Below are 18,120 nucleotides of genomic sequence, written 5' to 3'. Positions count from 1 at the left end.
TTCTGAACCCTTGCATACGCTGTGCCCTTTGATGGGGCTACTGCTTCTCCTGCTGTCCCACCCCTTCCCCGCTGGTTTCTTTCTTCCTTTAGGTTAGGTGACATCTTGTCAACGAAGTCCTCCATGTCACTCTGAATGTTGCTTTACAGTCGTCACCAAAAGCTATCCGTTGCCATCCGCTGTCAATGTGAAGCAGGCCGTCACTCTTGCTACAATGTGTTGCTCTTGTCAGGGTTGGGGTGTAAATGCTAGGTGGGAGGGATTTTTGTGACAAGTTTTTACATGGGTCTTAGGGAAATTTGCAAAATTGGCCTGAGGGGGGAAACAGTATAGACTACCTACTAATAATACTCTTGTTGAAGGAGAGAGGTAGTGTTCAATAACATACCAGTTCCTTGTTGGTTATAGAGTGCGATAGGGTATTGTTCCTCTTTGTTTCCAAAGTTCTAGCACCATTTTTTTTTTTTTTTTGGTTGAGAAACAATATGCTGTGAAAAGAGAAATGGTTTTGGTTTTAGAATAACTGGTTATATACAAATAAATGACAGTGTGCCTGAATCCCTCTGTTCCATCGCTAGGGCTTGCTGTCACAAGATAAACTCTGTGCTTTTCTGCAGCCTCTGAATAGGATATTTATTTTCTCCCTTCCCTTTATTCATGTTTCAAGGCCTTTTTCTCTCTACTCTGATGAACTACTGTACTGGAGACAGACTCAGAGTCTACTGTGAGTTTATGTGCCACACTTTCTATTCCTCTTATCTTCTTTAGCCCATGTCTGATGAGCTGCTTATTGTTAACTGACAGCTGCAGTGGCTATTTCTTCAAAATATCTTGTTGTCTGGTAAATGTTTTCTTAAAAGCCGGTGGCTGTTGCTGAAAATAATCTGTGTTATGTGAGTTTATCATCTATTCATGAATCTTACTCTTCTTAGTGTAGTGATAGTTATGCCAGGGTAACAAATAAAACAATTAATTTTTTTGTTCATCAAGTGGCAGGTAAGTCTTTGTAGAAGTTTCACAGAGATCTTCTTTTTTCTTCCTCACTACTAATTCTGAAATAAAAACAGTTCCTTAAGTGTAGCGTTTAGATAGATGGCATTTAAGAATTATGAAAACATGACAAATCCTGATAGCTGTATGGTTTGCGTACTCATTTTATTTGAGTGGGAAAATGCTTTCAGAAAGTAATTGATAACTTGAAAAATGAAGCTGCAATCCCTAGTAATAGTAGCAATAATAGCTGTCATTATTTGAGCACTTACTATGTGTCAGGCACAGAGCAACGAGCTTTTGCATTGATTGCTTCATGTAATCCTTACAACAGTAGTGCAAAGCACGTTTTTATCCTTATTTCAAAGAGAAAACTGAGGCTCAGGGAAGTTAACTCGCCCCAAATCACACAGTTTATAAGTAGCAAAGCTGCGATTCCTAGTCTGGCTGACCCCAAAGACATTCAGTTCCCTGAATTGTCAATTAAGCAGTGGCCAATTTCTCCATGTTGAAGCTGCCATTTATGAGGGACACCTGGAATAGGCTTTAATTTATTGGTAAATGGGTAAAGTATTAAGGACACTTCAGAGAGCAGTCTAAAATCAAAGAAGTTGCTGGGTTAATAATGCTTTAGGGAATAGCAGCAGTAGTGAATTTCTGGAAGAGGAGATTATCTTAGGACCTTGGGATGTGTGTGTGTGTATGTGTATATGTATGTATGTACTAGGCCATGCAGAGAGTCATGTAAAATCCATGGTGTACATAATTTGTAGAATGCATGGCGGAGAAATGGTTAACTCTCAGAAAGTGATTCCTAATAGTTGAGCCAGGTAAAAACAATTTAGAAATTTCTTAAACGTAACAGGGAAGTGGTATATATGCTAACCACTTGGGCAGGGTCTGCAGTGGGAAAGATAAATAAGCCCAACGAATACAGCCTTTTATAATAATACACAGAGGAGGTCATTGTAATCCAAGGATTATCCAGGAGGCTTTCTTTTGAAAATCAGAATTATTAATTTTTACTATCTCATTCAGCAAACCTTGCTCTGGTTGATACTATAAGTAGCTAAGTAGATTGATCTGACCTCTCTTTCTTTTGTTCTCATCTCTGCTTGCCCTGGTGATAGCAGTACCCGAAAGGGAAGTAGGTTAAAACAACAACAACAAACAACAGAACCTTCCATCAGAGTTTTTTTTTTTTTTTTTTGCATTGTCATGTTGCGCTGCTGTGGACTTACCCGCACGTGCCACGAGTGGCACAAGGCGGCGGGGGGAGTGTGTCGGAAGGCCAGGCCAGCCTGCTGTGGCGGACCAGGGAGCCTGGCCCAGCGTCCCGTCCTTGGCTCAGCACACAGTGAGGCGGTGCTGCGTGTGGCCAGCGAGCCCGATGACGAGCAGCAGAGGAAAGGCTGAGGTGTCCCCATCCTCCCGCAGGAACTGGGAATTACCCGTTCAGCCCTCTTCGGCAGGAAGCTAGAGTTTTGAAATGGTTATGACTAAATTGGACATAATTTCATTCTTTTTTACATGAAAAATAGGTCTTAATGTGTATTTTAATGGTTCTCGAATAGTGCTGATGACTTTGAGGGGGTCAGACTTTAATGCTTGATTTCAGTAAAATTTAGCAGCCCCTGATCAGAGACAGCTTTTTCTTCCATTTTAAAAGATAACAAGATTTTTATTTTTATTCCCAAACTCCCCAGGAAATATTAAGTGCTGTCAGTTTTATGAAGGGTAATTAGGGAGTGAGTCGGGAATGTGTCTTGCAAGCAGTTGGTTTGGTATCATAACTCAAGTTCTTATTTGCCTGATGAAAATACCTTGTAATGGAATCTCGTGGTGTGCAGCCGTCCGCTGCTGTCCGTGGAAGGCCTTGGCCATGACTGTGGCTGTATCTGGGCACCGGCAAATGAAGAGGAGCCCAGAGTGGAGGATCAGCCACTGATCTTTTGCAAATCCCACAGTTTATAAAACTTTTAGCGGGTTCTAACATACTCATTTTGCTTAAGAATTTTTGCACTAAGTTTTAAGACCCTGGGCAGGCGGCTACTTCAGTGGAGGTACAGGAACTTACGCAGTGATTTTGTTAAATGTGGCTACTGATTGCCATGTGTGTCATAGGGGAGTAGACTGGCGCTGTTTCAAAGAACTGCTAAGGAATTAAAGTGAAACACAGTGGGGTCTGAAAGAGGTGGGCCCTTGGCCGGGCGCGGTGGCTCACGCCTGTAATCCTAGCACTCTGGGAGGCCGAGACGGGAGGATCGTTCGAGGTTAGGAGTTCGAAACCAGCCTGAGCAAGAAAGAGGGAGACCCCTGTCTCTACTAAAAATAGAAAGAAATTAATTGGCCAACTAAAAATATATAGCAAAAATTAGCCGGGCATGATGGCGCATGCCTGTAGTCCCAGCTACTCGAGAGGCTGTGGCTGGAGGATCGCTTGAGCCCAGGAGTTTGAGGTGGGCTGATGCCACAGCACTCTACCCAAGCAACAGAGTGAGGCTCTGTCTCAAAAAAAAAAAAAAAAAAAAAAGAAGACATGGGCCCTTAAAGCTGGAGTCCATGGTGCATAAAAATGGAAGTTCTGACTTCTTTTTCTACAGCAAATCTTTTTGCTATTACTAACTTGTGAGCACCCCCTAAAAAAGTGGAGGAGAAAGCATGGAGCTTGCTTACTTACTCAGAGGTGGAACATAACTCTGATAAAGGTGTGTGGGCAACAGCTGTGGGGGTACCCATGTGTGAATCTATGGTGCCAGCAAGTCTGGCTTTGACTAGGGTGCCAGCAAGAGCCACTAAAGACCACAGAGGGACTTTCTGTTGCTGCAAAAAGCAAGCTGAAAACCCCTGGCCTGTGCGGCCATTGAGGGTCTGATCCAGGTTCCCTTTTCCTTATGGCCTTTTTGCCTTCTCTACAGAGAGAAAGTGCATCATTGCCACCTTTTCTAAATTATTATTATTTTTTATTTTCAGTGCTCTAGACAGTATTTCTTCTGGCTTAGGTGGCTTCCTTTGTCCACTCGTACCTTCTTTCAATTGTCCCACTGCCTCTGTAACTGTTACTTAGGCAAAGAGTTCTCATTAAGTCCTACTCATTAGTGTCTCCCATCTCATGCCGGTGACGTGGGTGACAGATGTAGGTCATAACCACGATAAACCTGTATCAAAGGAGAGAAAAGCCTGAGTGTGGAAGCGGAAGTAGGCACCTGACAAACTAACGTGTGGGCTTTGAAATGAGGGATTTTCAAACTGGGGTTATTTGAGCAACGGGAGGTCCTTGCACCGCTTCACTGATAGATGCAAATCATTGCCAGCACTTGCATAAATACAACGTTTTAAGGAGAGAAAATATACCTTCCAACAGATTTTCAATGTCCTTCATGACCCTATAGCATTTAGCACCACCAGTGAAAATAGCCAAAGATTGTCTCAGTTCTCCATTACTATTTTACTTGTATTTAAAGCAGGTTTTTTGTTCAGGTTCTCGTATTCATGGTAATTTTTACAAAATTACTTATTTGATTTCAGATGTTTTTGTTTTGCTTAAAAATGCTTTCACAGCCGTGTTCTTTGTAATTTTCATTGGAAACATACAGTATTCTGGCCGCATAAGGGTTAAGCGTTAGAAGAGGGCCAGCCCGAGAAGATGACCATTTTTTTTGTCATAGTGATACCACGTGGGCAGGCACCATTTCAGATAGAAAACTTCAGTTCTACCTGAGGTTTTGGAACCGAACCTATTTGTAAAGTAAGGACAAATAAGAAACAGACTTGAGGACGTGAGGTGGTAGCCAGGATAATTGTTCTAAAGCTCACATCTAATAGCGTCTTGCTCTGCTTAGGTGACTTCATAGATTCCCATTGCCCTTAGGGTAGAGCTGAGACTACTAAAGTGGCTGCTAGACAGGGTTCTGTTTGCCCAAGGCCACCACAGCCTCTCAAGTCTTTGACTTTTCCCTTGAGGTTAAGTGCTGTCCCTGTACCCCGGTCAGGTACACTTTCCCTTTTCCCAAACACTGTCTCCTTTCCCTGCTCCTTTTCCCTGACTCCCTTCCCAGCAGAAAGAAAATCACCCCTCATCTGTTAGATCTGAGCTTAGACATTAATTCTTCCATGCTACCTTTTCAGGCCTCAGTCCAGTTTTATGTCTGCACCTTGCTGTTTGTGTTCAGCCGTAAGGAGATCTTCTTATGTCGTCATGGATAGCTCTGCCTAATTTTTTTAACTGCTGCCTAGTATTTCGCGTTATGAATTTACTATTCTTGTTTACACTTGACCTCTATGACTGGACATATAGGCTGGCTGTTGGCAGTTTTACTGCTTTTGCCAACAGTGCTACAGTTAACGCACTTTTACAAATTTCTTTGCAGTAGCGAGGCCTTTATTACTTGGCTTGTTTGTTTTGTAAGTACACCAAGACAACTTCAGAGTGTATTTCAGGAGATAATGCCAAGATGCCCTCCAAAAAGGCTTTATTAGTTTCAGGTATCAGGTGTCTATTTAGATGACAGAAAAGTATGTTTGATGGCCAAGGGCATGTTTCCTTTCTCTGTAGGTCTCTCCTTAAGGAACCAGAAGGAAGCAGCATCCAGCTTTTTTCCTTGTGTCGTCTTCTCCTCAAATTTTGGGCTGTAGAAATTATAGTTTTCTGTCCCGCAGAAACTTAGAGCCCTGTGATTTGAAAATGTAGTCTGACCTTCAAAGTGATCGGTGTTGTTGTTAAAGGAAGAATTAATTGTAGGTTTCCTGGTTATAATAATGTTTTTCATCTGAGAATCTCAAAGTACCTCAGTCATTAGCTTTTTAATCAACACAAAATCTGGGGCACAGTTTTGCCACTTCGTTACTGTCCTCCTTCATGGACTCTGCAAGCCCCAACTTCCACAGTCTCAAAGGCGAAAGCTGTGTTTGCCTCCCTCAAGAAAGTCCTTGACGACATGAACTATACATGTGGCGATGTCCCTCATCCCCTCTCTAGATGCAGTGGCATTCTGGGTGTTGAAATCATCCTGTGCAGAGTAGTTTGCTAGATAACCCTCCATGAGATTCAGAGGTTCCTGCTGAATGGATGATGAAGTTAATGTCTCACGACTGACTACCCATTGGAGGGAGTGGCTAGTTGATTTTCTTCTCTCTTTTCTTCTTTTTTATTTTTTTTTATTTTTCCAGTTTGTATGATATTTATTTTAAGGTATGACCCTGGGTTTTCCAAGAAAAGGTGATTAGAAATTGCATGGTTGATTGATTCACAGATTTTGCACTTGAAAAACTACTTGTGATCATCTTGTTTTCAGAATCATCAGTTGCCTTAACTCCTTTGCAGCTAATTGCCAATGCTATTTTTGTGTTGAGAAGCCAAAGACTAACTCCTCCAGGACCTGGGGAAGTCTGAAACCACCCCCTTGCATCCTGTCCTCGCGTACTTCTTGCCAGCTGGCAGCCTCTTCCACTTCCCACGGCTTCTTCATCCTTGCCTACTCCGAGGCTGTGATTGAGTCTGGCCTCGCTGGCACGCAGTGTGCTGATGTTTTGCCACTTCTGGGAATAAGATTCACAGAGGGAAAGAATTGCCTGGTTCTCTGGGTTCTTGGGGGCTGGAGGTGTTTTTGTTTGTGCTCATGACAATTACTCTGAGCAATGGACGGAGAAATCGGAAATCAGGCAGTCATCCTGCTTGCACCTCTTTCCAGAGATCAGGATTGGATGGGGGCCCACTGGGAAAGAGATGTCCTTTGTGCGAGGCAGAAAGAGAATAGTTCTGGATGGGAACTGAGTGAAGAGAGTGAAATGAAGAGTGTTACGCAGTAGTGACTCAGTTTTTTAAGTACTTCCTCTTTGTGTTCCTGTAATCACCAAGAATTTTGCAGGAACTTAATGTTTGTTGAACAGGAGCAGCAAATTTCTGGATTACAGTCCCCGCTCCACTTCCCACAGACCTTGGGCAAGTTATTTAACACCTTTTTGCTTCACTTTCCTCAAAAGTGGCCATAAAGCCAGGTGTGGTGTGGCTCGTGCTTGTAATCCCAGCATTTTGGGAGGCCAAGGCAGGAAGGATAGCGTGAGGCCAGAACTTCGAGACCAGTCTGGGTAACATAGTGAGACCCCGTCTCTACAAAAAATAAGAAAAATTAGCTGGATATGGTGGTGTGCACCTGTGGTCCCAGCTGCTGGCGAGGCTGAGGCAGGAGGATCACTCAAGCCCAAGAGTTGGAGGTGGCAGTGAGCTGTGCCTGTACCACTGCACTCTAACCTGGGTGACATTGCAAGACCCTGTCTCTATGAAAATAAAAAAAGGAAAAGCGGGCATGGATTTGAATCGTGTCTCCCCTGTAGATCCTTTGTAACGATCTTTTAATTAATGCAGGATTTCTCAACTTCAGCACTATTGACATTTGGGGGCAGGTAATTTTTTACTGTGGGAGAATGTTTCATGCATCGTATGATTACAGTAGTTACTCTGGCTGTAGTTTGGCTGCTTCTCTGACTTCTACCACTGGATTCTAGTTGTGACATCCAAAAATGTCTCCAAGCGTTGCCAGTATTTCCCGGGGGCTTGAGAACCACAGGTTTAAGGTATGGAAAGCCCACAAGCACAGTGCATGTGGAATGTTCTCCCGTGTTTAATGTAGAGTAGGTGCGGAGTGAAGGTTTGGCTGGATGGATGAGTCCATGTCGGTGTGTTGCTATTCTGCTGAAAGAGTGCAAGCTCCTTCCTTAGCAGGTGCCTTAGGGAAGAGACCCCTTACTGAGAGTCTGGTGACACTGCAGGAGCTGAATTCTCCTGGGTGACTACCAACGGGACACCCCTCCCCGTCCCGAGTCTCCCTGCTGTTGCACGGCGACACCTGCGACGTTGCCCTTGCTCTGTGTCCCTGCTTTCAAGATGCCTACTTTCTTCTTGTTTCAATATTTCTGAAGTCAGAGTGGTTATAATTTGATGGGCACTTTTTTTTTTTTATTCTTCTTCCCCAAAAGCGGATGTTGGCATACACTTCATGGCAGTTTTGAAATTAGGCAATGTGAGTTCCTTAAGTCACGTGTCTGTGAATACCTGGGCTTTTGCCACTGGATTGGACACTCCTTAGGATCAAAGACTACTGTACTATGCCTTTCCCCCCAGCACTGAGCACAGGGCCTCAAACTTTTGAGCCTCCTGCGCTTCCCTATGTTCTGTGGTGATGCCCTTCACCTGCCTTTCGTACAGTTTTGGATCTTCATGTGGCTTAGGACAACCAACAGTACAGTCTCTTACATGATAGTGTTGGTACCTACAGTGTTTTTTTTCAGTAGTCACTGTTTTGCCCTTTCATCAGTGAATTCGAGTGGCTTTTTGTTTTACTGCATTTTGCTCACGATAAAAATGAACATACTACACAAACTGTGTCCTGATGCTGGTTCTAAGCAGCATATATCTCAGAGTTAATACGGCAGGGTTGCATCCTAAGTGCTTGTAACTTAGGCAAATAATGTTGTGTGTTGTTAAGAAAGAGAAAAATAGTGTGGCTAATTTTACCAGTCATTTAGTGCATATTGTTCTCAGATATGCTTGCAATAGGAGGTGGGAATCAACTAAGATGTAAATTCCATGAGGGCAGGGTTTTGCTGTTATATCTTCTTATTGAAAGGGTATTTTGAATGTAGTAAGCACAAATATTTATGGAATATTGGTTGCTTTCCCCTTGTTAGGTCTTTTTTTTTTCTTTTGAGACAGAGTCTCACTCTGTTGCCCAGGCTACAGTGTCATGGTGTCAGCCTAGCTCACAGCAACCTCAAACTCCTGGCCTCAAGCAATCCTTCTGCCTCAGTCTCCTGAGTAGGTAGGGCTACAGGCATGCACCACCATGCCCAGCTAATTTTTTTTCTATATATTTTTAGTTGGCCAATTTCTATTTTTAGTAGAGATGGGGTCTCGTTCTTGCTCAGGCTGATCTCGAACTCCTGACCTTGAGCAGTCCTCCTGCCTCAGCCTCCCAGAGTGCTAGGAGTCTCTCAAGGTGTAGGCACTTCATTGTCCTGTGATTCTGGTATTTAATTACGTGGATTTTTTCCCCCCATATAATAAGGCCCCTAAGTGTAAGCGAGCTACCTCATCTGATAGAAAAGCCATCTATTCTAACATCAGTGGCAAAATTGGCTGTGTAGGACCTAACTGATCATTCTCCATGTGGTATCTGAGAAATTTTCTAGGATGATTTTAACTGACTTTAAAAACTAACCGAATCCTCTCTTAAAATGGAACTCCACTGTTAAAATCAAGACAGAGGAAAATCATCAGGCCTGCAGAGCCTTATTACCTCAGTAGTATGTTAGGTGTGCCCAAGCTAGCCAAGGGACTGTCGTGTTCTCCTCTGAAGTGCTAGAAATGTATCCCCAGAGACTGAGTCCCAAAGGTGAGATCTAATTAGAAATTTTGTGACTTGAGATGGGGCCTGCACGATCCCAGTAATCTCCTGTTTGACTTTCTCACATATGGTTTTGTGTAGGAAAGCAGTGGACTGCCTGTGGAACGTTCTAAGTAAATACTTGTTGGTAGATTAAGCCTAGATTATAACATAATGAAAGAGATGAAGTTCTCCCCTGGAATAGAGCATGATTTTTCTTCATCCATGATTCTACTCAGCCCACGTTTTGTTATTTTGTGCCTTTGACTGGTCATCCAATTTTCTAGTCTGCCCCTTTCCCTCCCTGTAGAATATTCTAATTTGAAAAACACAAACATTAGCATTTTCTAGCTACTGTAATCTGATTTGTTAAGTGTTCTATAACTCAAACACATTGTAAAAAAGGCATCAAGTCCCACAACAAGAAGTCTCAAAAAGAAGACAGAAAATGTTCCTGCCTAGCCTAGTGTAATTATTTTTGCTCTTTGGTTGCACAGGCAGACTGCCAGAAGATGGGGGTACAAATTAATTAACCAGCTGTTGGCAGAGATATGGCCATGTCATTACTGATAAGCATGGATGTAAATAAGGTGGTGTGTCGGCTGTTTTTCTGAAATGAGGGAGAACAGAAATCTGTTGACTAAAAACAGAACAAAGTCTTAGTAGGGGAAAAGAATAGTTTCTGTTGGATTCTGTGTATTAGTACATAAAGTTCTTTTGCCCTCTCATCTTTGCTTCCTGATATGTTGAATGGGGGAGAAAATGTGGATTGTCAAGTTTAAAAAAAAAAACAAAACTTGAATACTTTGTACTTCAATTGGACATACTTGGATCCCACCTTCAACCCCTGCTAAAAGCATTTTCAGTATAATTTGTTGTATACCATAATCTCAGGTGAGATTTATGAGGCCAGTGGTGAATTTTAAGTAGTATCATGTATGAAGAAACTTATGTGAATAGTTTTGTACACACAAATGTCTCAGATATTTTTTATAATGTAAGAAGCTGTGTCACTTCCATAAGGGCCGAATTTTTTTGTTGTTGTTGAGACAGAGTCTCACTTTGTTGCCCAGGCTACAGTGAATGCCGTGGCATCAGCCTAGCTCACAGCAACCTCAGACTCCTGGACTCAGTGATCCTCCTGCCTCAGCCTCCTGAGTAGCTGGGACTACAGGCATGTACCACCATTTTTCTATATATTTTTAGTTGGCCAATTCATTTCTTTCTATTTTAGTAGAGATGGGGTTTCACTCTTGCTCAGGCTGGTTTCGAACTCCTGAGCGATCCTCCCGCCTTGGCCTCCCTGAGTGCTAGGATTACAGGCGGTGAGCCACTGCGCCAGTCCCGGGCTGAATTTTTTTTTTATTTCTTCTTTATTTTTCCCTAGGGGTGAATACTTAGTAAATACTTGTTGGAAAAAGGAAAGAAGCTCTGTGATATCCTTGCCTGCTGGTTTAGAGGCTGGGATCTAGTCAACTAGATTTGACCTTTAACCCTAGCCCTACCTCTTGCCAGCTGTGCCATCTTGGGCACTTAATCTTTTCATGCCTGTGTCCTCATTTGTAAACAGGGGGTTAGGAATAGTACCTATACCACAGGTTTGTTGTGAGGATTCTGTAACATAAAGCGTGTAAAGTACTTAGCACACCATCTGGCCCATTAAGTGCTCAATAAATGTTTGACATGGTGGCTGTTATTATATTTTAAACATTTGCCTGACCTTTTACTTTGGAAGCACTCAAGACAAAACAAATCTGGAGAGAAATAGATGTTTAACTTGAGACATCATTCTGAGCTGTGGCTGCTCGGCCTGTTATCTGTTTGCAGATGGTTGTGGTAAGTGAGCTTTGAGTACCTTGTTCAGGTATGTTCACCAGTTTCCCCTGGGAGGAAAAAGAGTGAAACTGCAAAGTAAAACTGAGATAAGAGAATACATAAAACTTTCTTGTGAAAGTATTTGCCACTAGGTCTTCTAGTTTTTGAAACAGAAATGAGCAAATGAACTAACAGTCAAAAAAAAAACACTTGCCTTTAAGTATTTCCCAGTGGTAATAAACTTCACCTAATCTGTTTAAACAGAAAAAGCCTTTGTAATATTAAGAGGGATTAGGAGTAGAAGTAATTAACCAGCAGTTAATGCTCCCTTTTCCCCTCTTCAGTGTTGCCGTACAAATCTCTCTCCTTCCCATTCCAGACCAGAGAAAGCAGCTGTACAAATGAGTTTCATGCATAAAGTGAGGCCTAAACAAAATGCATTCAGAAGTAAAAAAAAAAATACAATATTCCAGAAAAGTTGGCGTTAAAACCAAAAAGAGAATTTGAATTTCAGAGACCTAGTCTGGCCTCTTTATTCCCAACTATCTCCCGCTAGGTCTTCCCAAATGCCATCAACTATGAGACACCAAGGTTATTTGTGGAATGAGTGGAGGAGAGAAGGAATCTGATTGATTTGAATGGTTTTCACAAGCATCAAAGCATTGTTGACATATGTGTATGAGTCCTATAGAATCTTTTAGACACAGGGAAATTTATCTTTATTTTTACTGTAACTTTTCTTTAAATAAAGCTACCTTTGGGAAAAACTTTAATTCACTCAAGTGTAAGCAGTGAATAGTTTCAGACATTTATGCAAAGTTCCCATCATTCTTAGAACCATATTTTTAATAAATGAATTACTGACACTTAGTATAAATACCCTACCTTTTTTCAGTCCTGATTTTTTTTTTTTTTTTTTTTTGCACATGGCAGAAATAAAGCTTTAGGATTTGATTTACAAAGCATTTGCCTAAAATTAGGGGAGAATCTTCAAGATGATGGCTTCCTTGGTATCTTCTTGGATGTCTCAGAGGCACTTAGAATTAGGTCCCAAGCATATGCTCCTCGTTCTCAGACCTGGCATTCTTCCAGGATTCTGTCTCAGAGATTAGTACCACCCATCCATCCTGTTCTGCAGGATGGGAAACATGGCATCATTCTCCTCATCAGGCATGGATCCAGGGTATTACCATGTCATGTCAACAGTTCCTTCTAAATATCTCCGAATGCTTTCTCTGCTATTACACTGCCATGCCCGAGTCTAAGCTACCCAGTGTCTCTTGCCCGTATTGCTGCAGATAGCTTCTTGACTGGCCTCCTCACTTCCGCTTTTGAACCATGCGCCTGCCTTCTCCGCAGTATAGTCTGAGGAATGTTGAAAATAATTATAAGCAGTCTAATGATACTGTCGTCCATTATAATGCATCTATTAAGCACTTCAAATGGCAGAGTAAGAAGCTCTGAAAATTTGCTCTGCCATAAAAGCAATGAGAACACTGGCAGGAACTGTCAAAATCAACTTTTTCATAATTTTGAAAATTAACCCCAAAGGCTTGCAAGATCTAACAAGCATTTATTCAAGAAAAATGGCCAAATCTCTGTAGGTCCAGGTAACTCTGTAGTGTTTTAACTAGCCCTGTTTCAGCCTCTCCTCCCCAGCTCCACAGTATCTTTGAAAATCGGTAGCCTCACAACTATGGTTGCTGTGAAAACCAGCAGGCTAGCAGCTACTGGAGGAGACAAGGATGGGTTTGGAACTCCCCCTGAAGCCCTCTTCTCTGAGGATTGTCACTGTTTGACTTATCTGATAGCTCCCTAAAAAGCTCCATCCTCAGGACTTGGCTTTTTTTGGGCTGGCTCAGAGCTCATTCTGTGTCCTGTCCCTAGGGTATGATTAACATCACAGTTGCCTGAGGCTGTAATGCCTGTTGGGCTGACCAGAAAAGTCAGTAGGAAACACCAGGGAATGAGATGTCATTTGAGAGCTTTAAAGAGATCCAGCATGTTTCTGGGAATCTAGAAAATCACATGCATGTGTAAGACAGTGCTCATGCCCAGGAAAAAACTGAGAAGACCCTAATCTCTCCCTTCTGGCTCACCTTGAGGCTCTCTAAAAGCAGGAAGCGAAGGCTAAAGCAGAGCCATAAACTGCGTGCTGGAGCATTGAAGGCAAAACCCAGCATACACACACAGCCCTTCGGGAAAGGCTGGAAGTCGTAACAGGGCCAGGGCATTTAAGGAAATCTCTGTCCAATAATTAGCTGATCACTCAGCCAAACAAGCAGAGACTTGACTCATCACACGTATCAAAGAACACAGACTTTACACAATCAGTCCAGCAAGGTCACCAAACAGACAGGGACAGGTAGAACTGATTTTCAGAGTTGCCACATTACATCAATTAAATTGTCTAGTTTTTAAGAAAAAATTATGGGACAAGCAAAAAAGTGGCAAAGTATGGCTGAAAATAGAGCTATATCAAAGCAAAATGTTTATATACTGTTGAAATTAAGTTGGTTTTAATTCCACCTGGGTTGTCTGGTTAGCTGTTGATTTTAATCCTCAGAACAATTGCTGAGAAAAAGCTTAAAAACAAGGAAATTGCAATGATATATTAGAAAATATCAGTTTAACACAAAAGAAGGCAATCATAGAAGGATAGAGGAACAAAAAAAGACATTAATACATATAAAAAACAAATAACAAAATGGCAGACATTAATCCTGCCCTAACCATTTTAAAACATAAAGGTAGGTCAGTAGCAAATGCCATTTCATGGTTAGTTCTGTTCTTAGTTGTATGAGAGCCACAGATTTTCTGCAGCTCATACATAAGATACCTGGTAGATGCGGTGTTGCAATATTGGCTGCCATTTGAACAAAGAAAGGAAAAGTATTTTTTTTTTTTTTTTAAGAGTCCAGCGGCTTTTATTAGGTTTGTCTCCTATACAAACCTATTCCTATACCATAGGGAATAGATTCTGGCAGCAGCTCAAGGTCCTTTCTTTGCTTCTCTCAGGTGTGCTATGCCTATTACGCCATGATTTCATAGGGAACAGGTCCTAGCACCTCAGGCTCCTTTCTGTCGCTTCTCACAAAGTGTGAAACACCTATTATGCCATGAATTCATAGGGAATAGGTTCCAGCAGCTCGGGCTCCTTTCCATTGGCTCTCACAAAGTGTGCTTCTCTGGGTGGAGCAGGCTGTTGCTTCAGCTGAACCCAGGTACCTCTCTCTTTGGCTTCCTTCTTTTTCTGATCATTTTCCTTCACACGCTTCAGGAAGCTATCTCGGCTCTTAGAGTGCTTAATGTGCTCAGTACGTACATTAATCCTCTTGGCAAGAATCTTGCCCTTAACTTGTTTATTTACAACAATTCCAGCAGCATGTTGGGTAACATTGTAGACCCTTCCAGTTTTGCCATGGTAACACTTGCGGGGCATGCCTTTTGGAACAGTACCCATTCCCTTGATGTCTACAATGTCACCTTTCTTGTAGATTCGCACGTATGTGGCCAAAGGAACAACTCCATGTTTTCTAAAAGGCCTGGAGAACATGTGTCGGGTGCCTCTCCTCTTTCCCTTTGTGTTCGTCATTTTGGCGAATTACTGGAAGATGGCGGCTCCGGCTGAAAGGCAAGAATAGTATTCTTAACTGAGTCATGAGATTATAACCATAACCACAATAGTAATGAAAATAATAAACACTGTTCTTTATTGATCCTTACATACACTCTGCTTACTATGTTTAGACAGACATAGAGATAAGCATTTTGCATGGATTATCTTATATAGTCCAGCAATCAACGAAGGTTGACGTTATTGTTTTCATCATTTTTCAAGTGTAGAAATTGTGTGCCTCCAGGTTAAGTAAGTACCTTGCTGGAGGTTACAAACTAAGTGAAGTAGTAGTAGACACTTCGAGAATGGTTAGCTAAATGATAGGGATGCAGGTAAGATTTAATAAGGATTTTGGCAGGCACTTCCAGATTTAGGACACTTGGCATTGAAGGCTTGGTTTCAGACTTAAAAGGTCAAAGGTTGCTGATGGAATGTTGGGAAATAGCTTAAAGACAGGAGACAGCCTGTCATATGTACTGCCACGTTGGTTGCTGTTGTCACCGTACCTGCCTTCCCTAACCCAGGTTCCTCAGGGTTTTGATATTTGCCTTCCCTGTTCTCTCCAAGGCGTAATATCTCAATCTCAGTACAAGCAGTGACAACATAAGTGCTTGTGACTCTTACTGTGGAGGGTCACTATGATAATATTGCCCTTTTGTAGTTGGTGATTAATAAATATTACACAGGAGTATTTTCTTCTCTCTAGCTCTTTGGGCCTCTGGTGTTTTGTTGGTTGCTTTTTACTTGAAACATCTCACTTTTCTTTATTTAAATCCAATATTTATTGACTGGTTCATACAGGGCCAAACCTCACACATTTTGGCAGGTTGCTGATTGGCCTTTTTTTTTTTTTTTTTTATCTCTGGTTGGTTCCATCATTTAACTTGCTTTGGTCAAAGAGAAATCCACTTCCCTTTAATTATTGGAGTATATGATATGAATTTGGAGATGTGCTTGTGGAAGGTGGAAATTCTATTTTTTCCTTCCCCAGTTGTGACTCTAACACCCCTTTAACAGCAATGAAAACTTTTAAAATATCACTGACGCTACTTTTGGTTACCCACTATTGAGATCCACCAATTGAAATAAATTTGAGACTGACCATAGTAAAACCTCAGGTATGTGGAGACCAGCCTTTCATATCTCTCAGGTTACTTAGAAGTATTAATATTTCCAACATTAATGGGGCTGAGAGTCCTGGTATCTCAGGAAATCTTGGAGCAGCAATGAGAGCAGACAGTCTAGAGCAGGGGTCCTCAAACTATGGCCCGCCGAGGACATTTATCCGGCCTGCCCGGTGTTTTTGCCACTGCTGCCTGTCCTGCTTAGCAGCCGACTCATCCCGGGCCCTCAGTGCGCACTCTCCAACGGTCTGAGGGACAGTGGACTGGGCCCCTGTTTACAAAGTTTGAGGACCCCTGGTCTAGAGGTACCTGCAGAAGTCTGCCGTCAGGTAAGAACGCCTCGATGGATTTTGATGAAATGAGACAGTGGATCAGGGGTTCCTGGGCGAGGCAGAGGAGGGTCGCAGGGGGGCAGTGTGCAAGCATGGAGGAGCTCAGGTAGGGCACGGGCACGGACCTTGGAGGAGCCCGCCTTCAGCTTGCTGCTCCTCTGCTTGCTGGCTTTGTGACACAAGGCAGGCCACCCTATGCCTCCCTTGCTTTTTTTGTAAAGTGGACCTGGAATGGAAGGTCGACCCTGAAAGGTCCAGTGAGTTAATACATGGCACTGTCCCTGTAACACAGGAAGCCCTCCGTGATTGTAAACTTTTATTATTTTTGTTATATATGTATTAATGTTTCTCAGAGTTGTGTTGTGTTTTGTTTTGTTGTTGTTGTGATTTTTGTTTGCTGATATATACCCAGTAGTTAGAATAGTGCCCTAACCATAGCCATTCATTTATTTATTTATCACACGAATGAGTGAATGATGTGTATAGAGTACTTGCCATGATATCTGACACAAGATTTCATCCTGCTGCTCAAAACAGTGCACAATTTAAAGTTTATGAGGCCAGGCGTGGGGGCTCACATCTGTAATCCTAGCACTTTGGGAGGCCTAAGCATGAGGATAGCTCGAAGCCAAGAATTTGAAACCAGCCTGGGCAACATATCGAGACCTCATATCTACAAAAAGTAGAAAAACTAGCCGGGCATGACGGTGCACACCTGTAGTCCCAGCTGCTCGGGAGGCTGAGGCAAGAGGATCGCTTGAGCCCAGGAGTCTGAGGGTGCAGTGAGCTATGTCTGGGCCACTGCACTCCAACTTGGGTGACAGAGTGAAACCCGTATCAAAAACAAAACAGAACAACAACAAAAACAATTTATGAACTGTTTGTTTCTGGAATTTTCCATTTCTTATTTTTGGGGTAACTGAAACTGCAGATAATGGGGGGCTACTGTATGTCAATTTCCTGTGCGTTTAGTGAGTGAGAACTGGGGCCCTTGAGACGAACATTTCTAGTATGCATCAATTTTTTGTTTTTTTCTTTAACATTTATTGAGTATTTACCGTATGCTCAGCACTGAGTGTTCTCCATGGATTATTAGTTAGCTTAGTCCTCACAATAATGCTTATGAAATATAAGTCCTGTTAACTGTGTTTTACAGACATGAAAACTGAGGTTCAGAAAGGTTAAATAATTTAACTGTGCTGCCATAACCAGGAAGGGGAAGGGTGGGGGTTTGAGTCCCAGCAGTCTGACTGCGGGACTGCTCTTAGCTACTGCACGGGACACACGAGCAAAAGAATTTGCCAATGTGCGGATTCGAAAATGAGACTCTGAAACATGGACATTCTGTCAGGCGCTGCCTCCAGGTATGAGACCATGTGTTCAAGGAAGACTGTTGACCTTTTATCACCAAATGGCATACCCAATTCTAGCAGGTAGTGACCATGTGTCACTAAATGTCATAAAGGCACAACTATAACCTTCTGACTTAGGATGGCATCACAGGGACTTCATCTAATGTTTCCGTTGTCATCCATTAAGTAATATGTGACACATATTTGTTGCTGCTTTCTGGCAGCCGGGTCAGGCACCATTGGCATTGTCACTAGAGAAGTGAACAAGACAGATACGGAATGTAGTCTAGTGGGAGGAGGTTAAGGTCCGTACAGCTAGATGGATAGTTACAAGCGGGGGATGGTGCTGTGTGGCAATGCTGTCATCTCTCTGAGACCATGTAACAGGGTCCCTATCTAGCCAAGTCTTCAGGGAAGTGACGTTGAGGCTAAGACTGAAAGACGTAAAGCGACAAACCAGGTAAAGATCTGGGGGAAGTGAGTTCCCGCAGAGGGAGCAAGTGCCAG

The 18,120-nt window shown here is 42.5% G+C and overlaps 2 protein-coding genes across 2 annotated transcripts in view; one reads left to right on the top strand and one right to left on the bottom strand.

Annotated features, from left to right (window-relative positions):
- ATXN7 (ataxin 7) overlaps positions 1-18,120 on the top strand; it is a 115,955-nt gene that overhangs the window by 37,142 nt on the left and 60,693 nt on the right. The window lies entirely within an intron of this gene.
- Positions 14,299-14,808, bottom strand: LOC105874261 (large ribosomal subunit protein eL21-like). The gene has a single exon (XM_075998822.1). It carries the CDS (start codon positions 14,779-14,781, stop codon positions 14,299-14,301), a length of 483 nt encoding a protein of 160 aa, XP_075854937.1. The 5' UTR covers positions 14,782-14,808.

Source organism: Microcebus murinus, chromosome 30 (genome assembly GCF_040939455.1).
Source record: "Microcebus murinus isolate Inina chromosome 30, M.murinus_Inina_mat1.0, whole genome shotgun sequence".
Classification (NCBI taxonomy): Eukaryota; Metazoa; Chordata; class Mammalia; order Primates; family Cheirogaleidae; genus Microcebus; species Microcebus murinus.
This window is presented reverse-complemented; position numbering and strand designations above follow the sequence as displayed.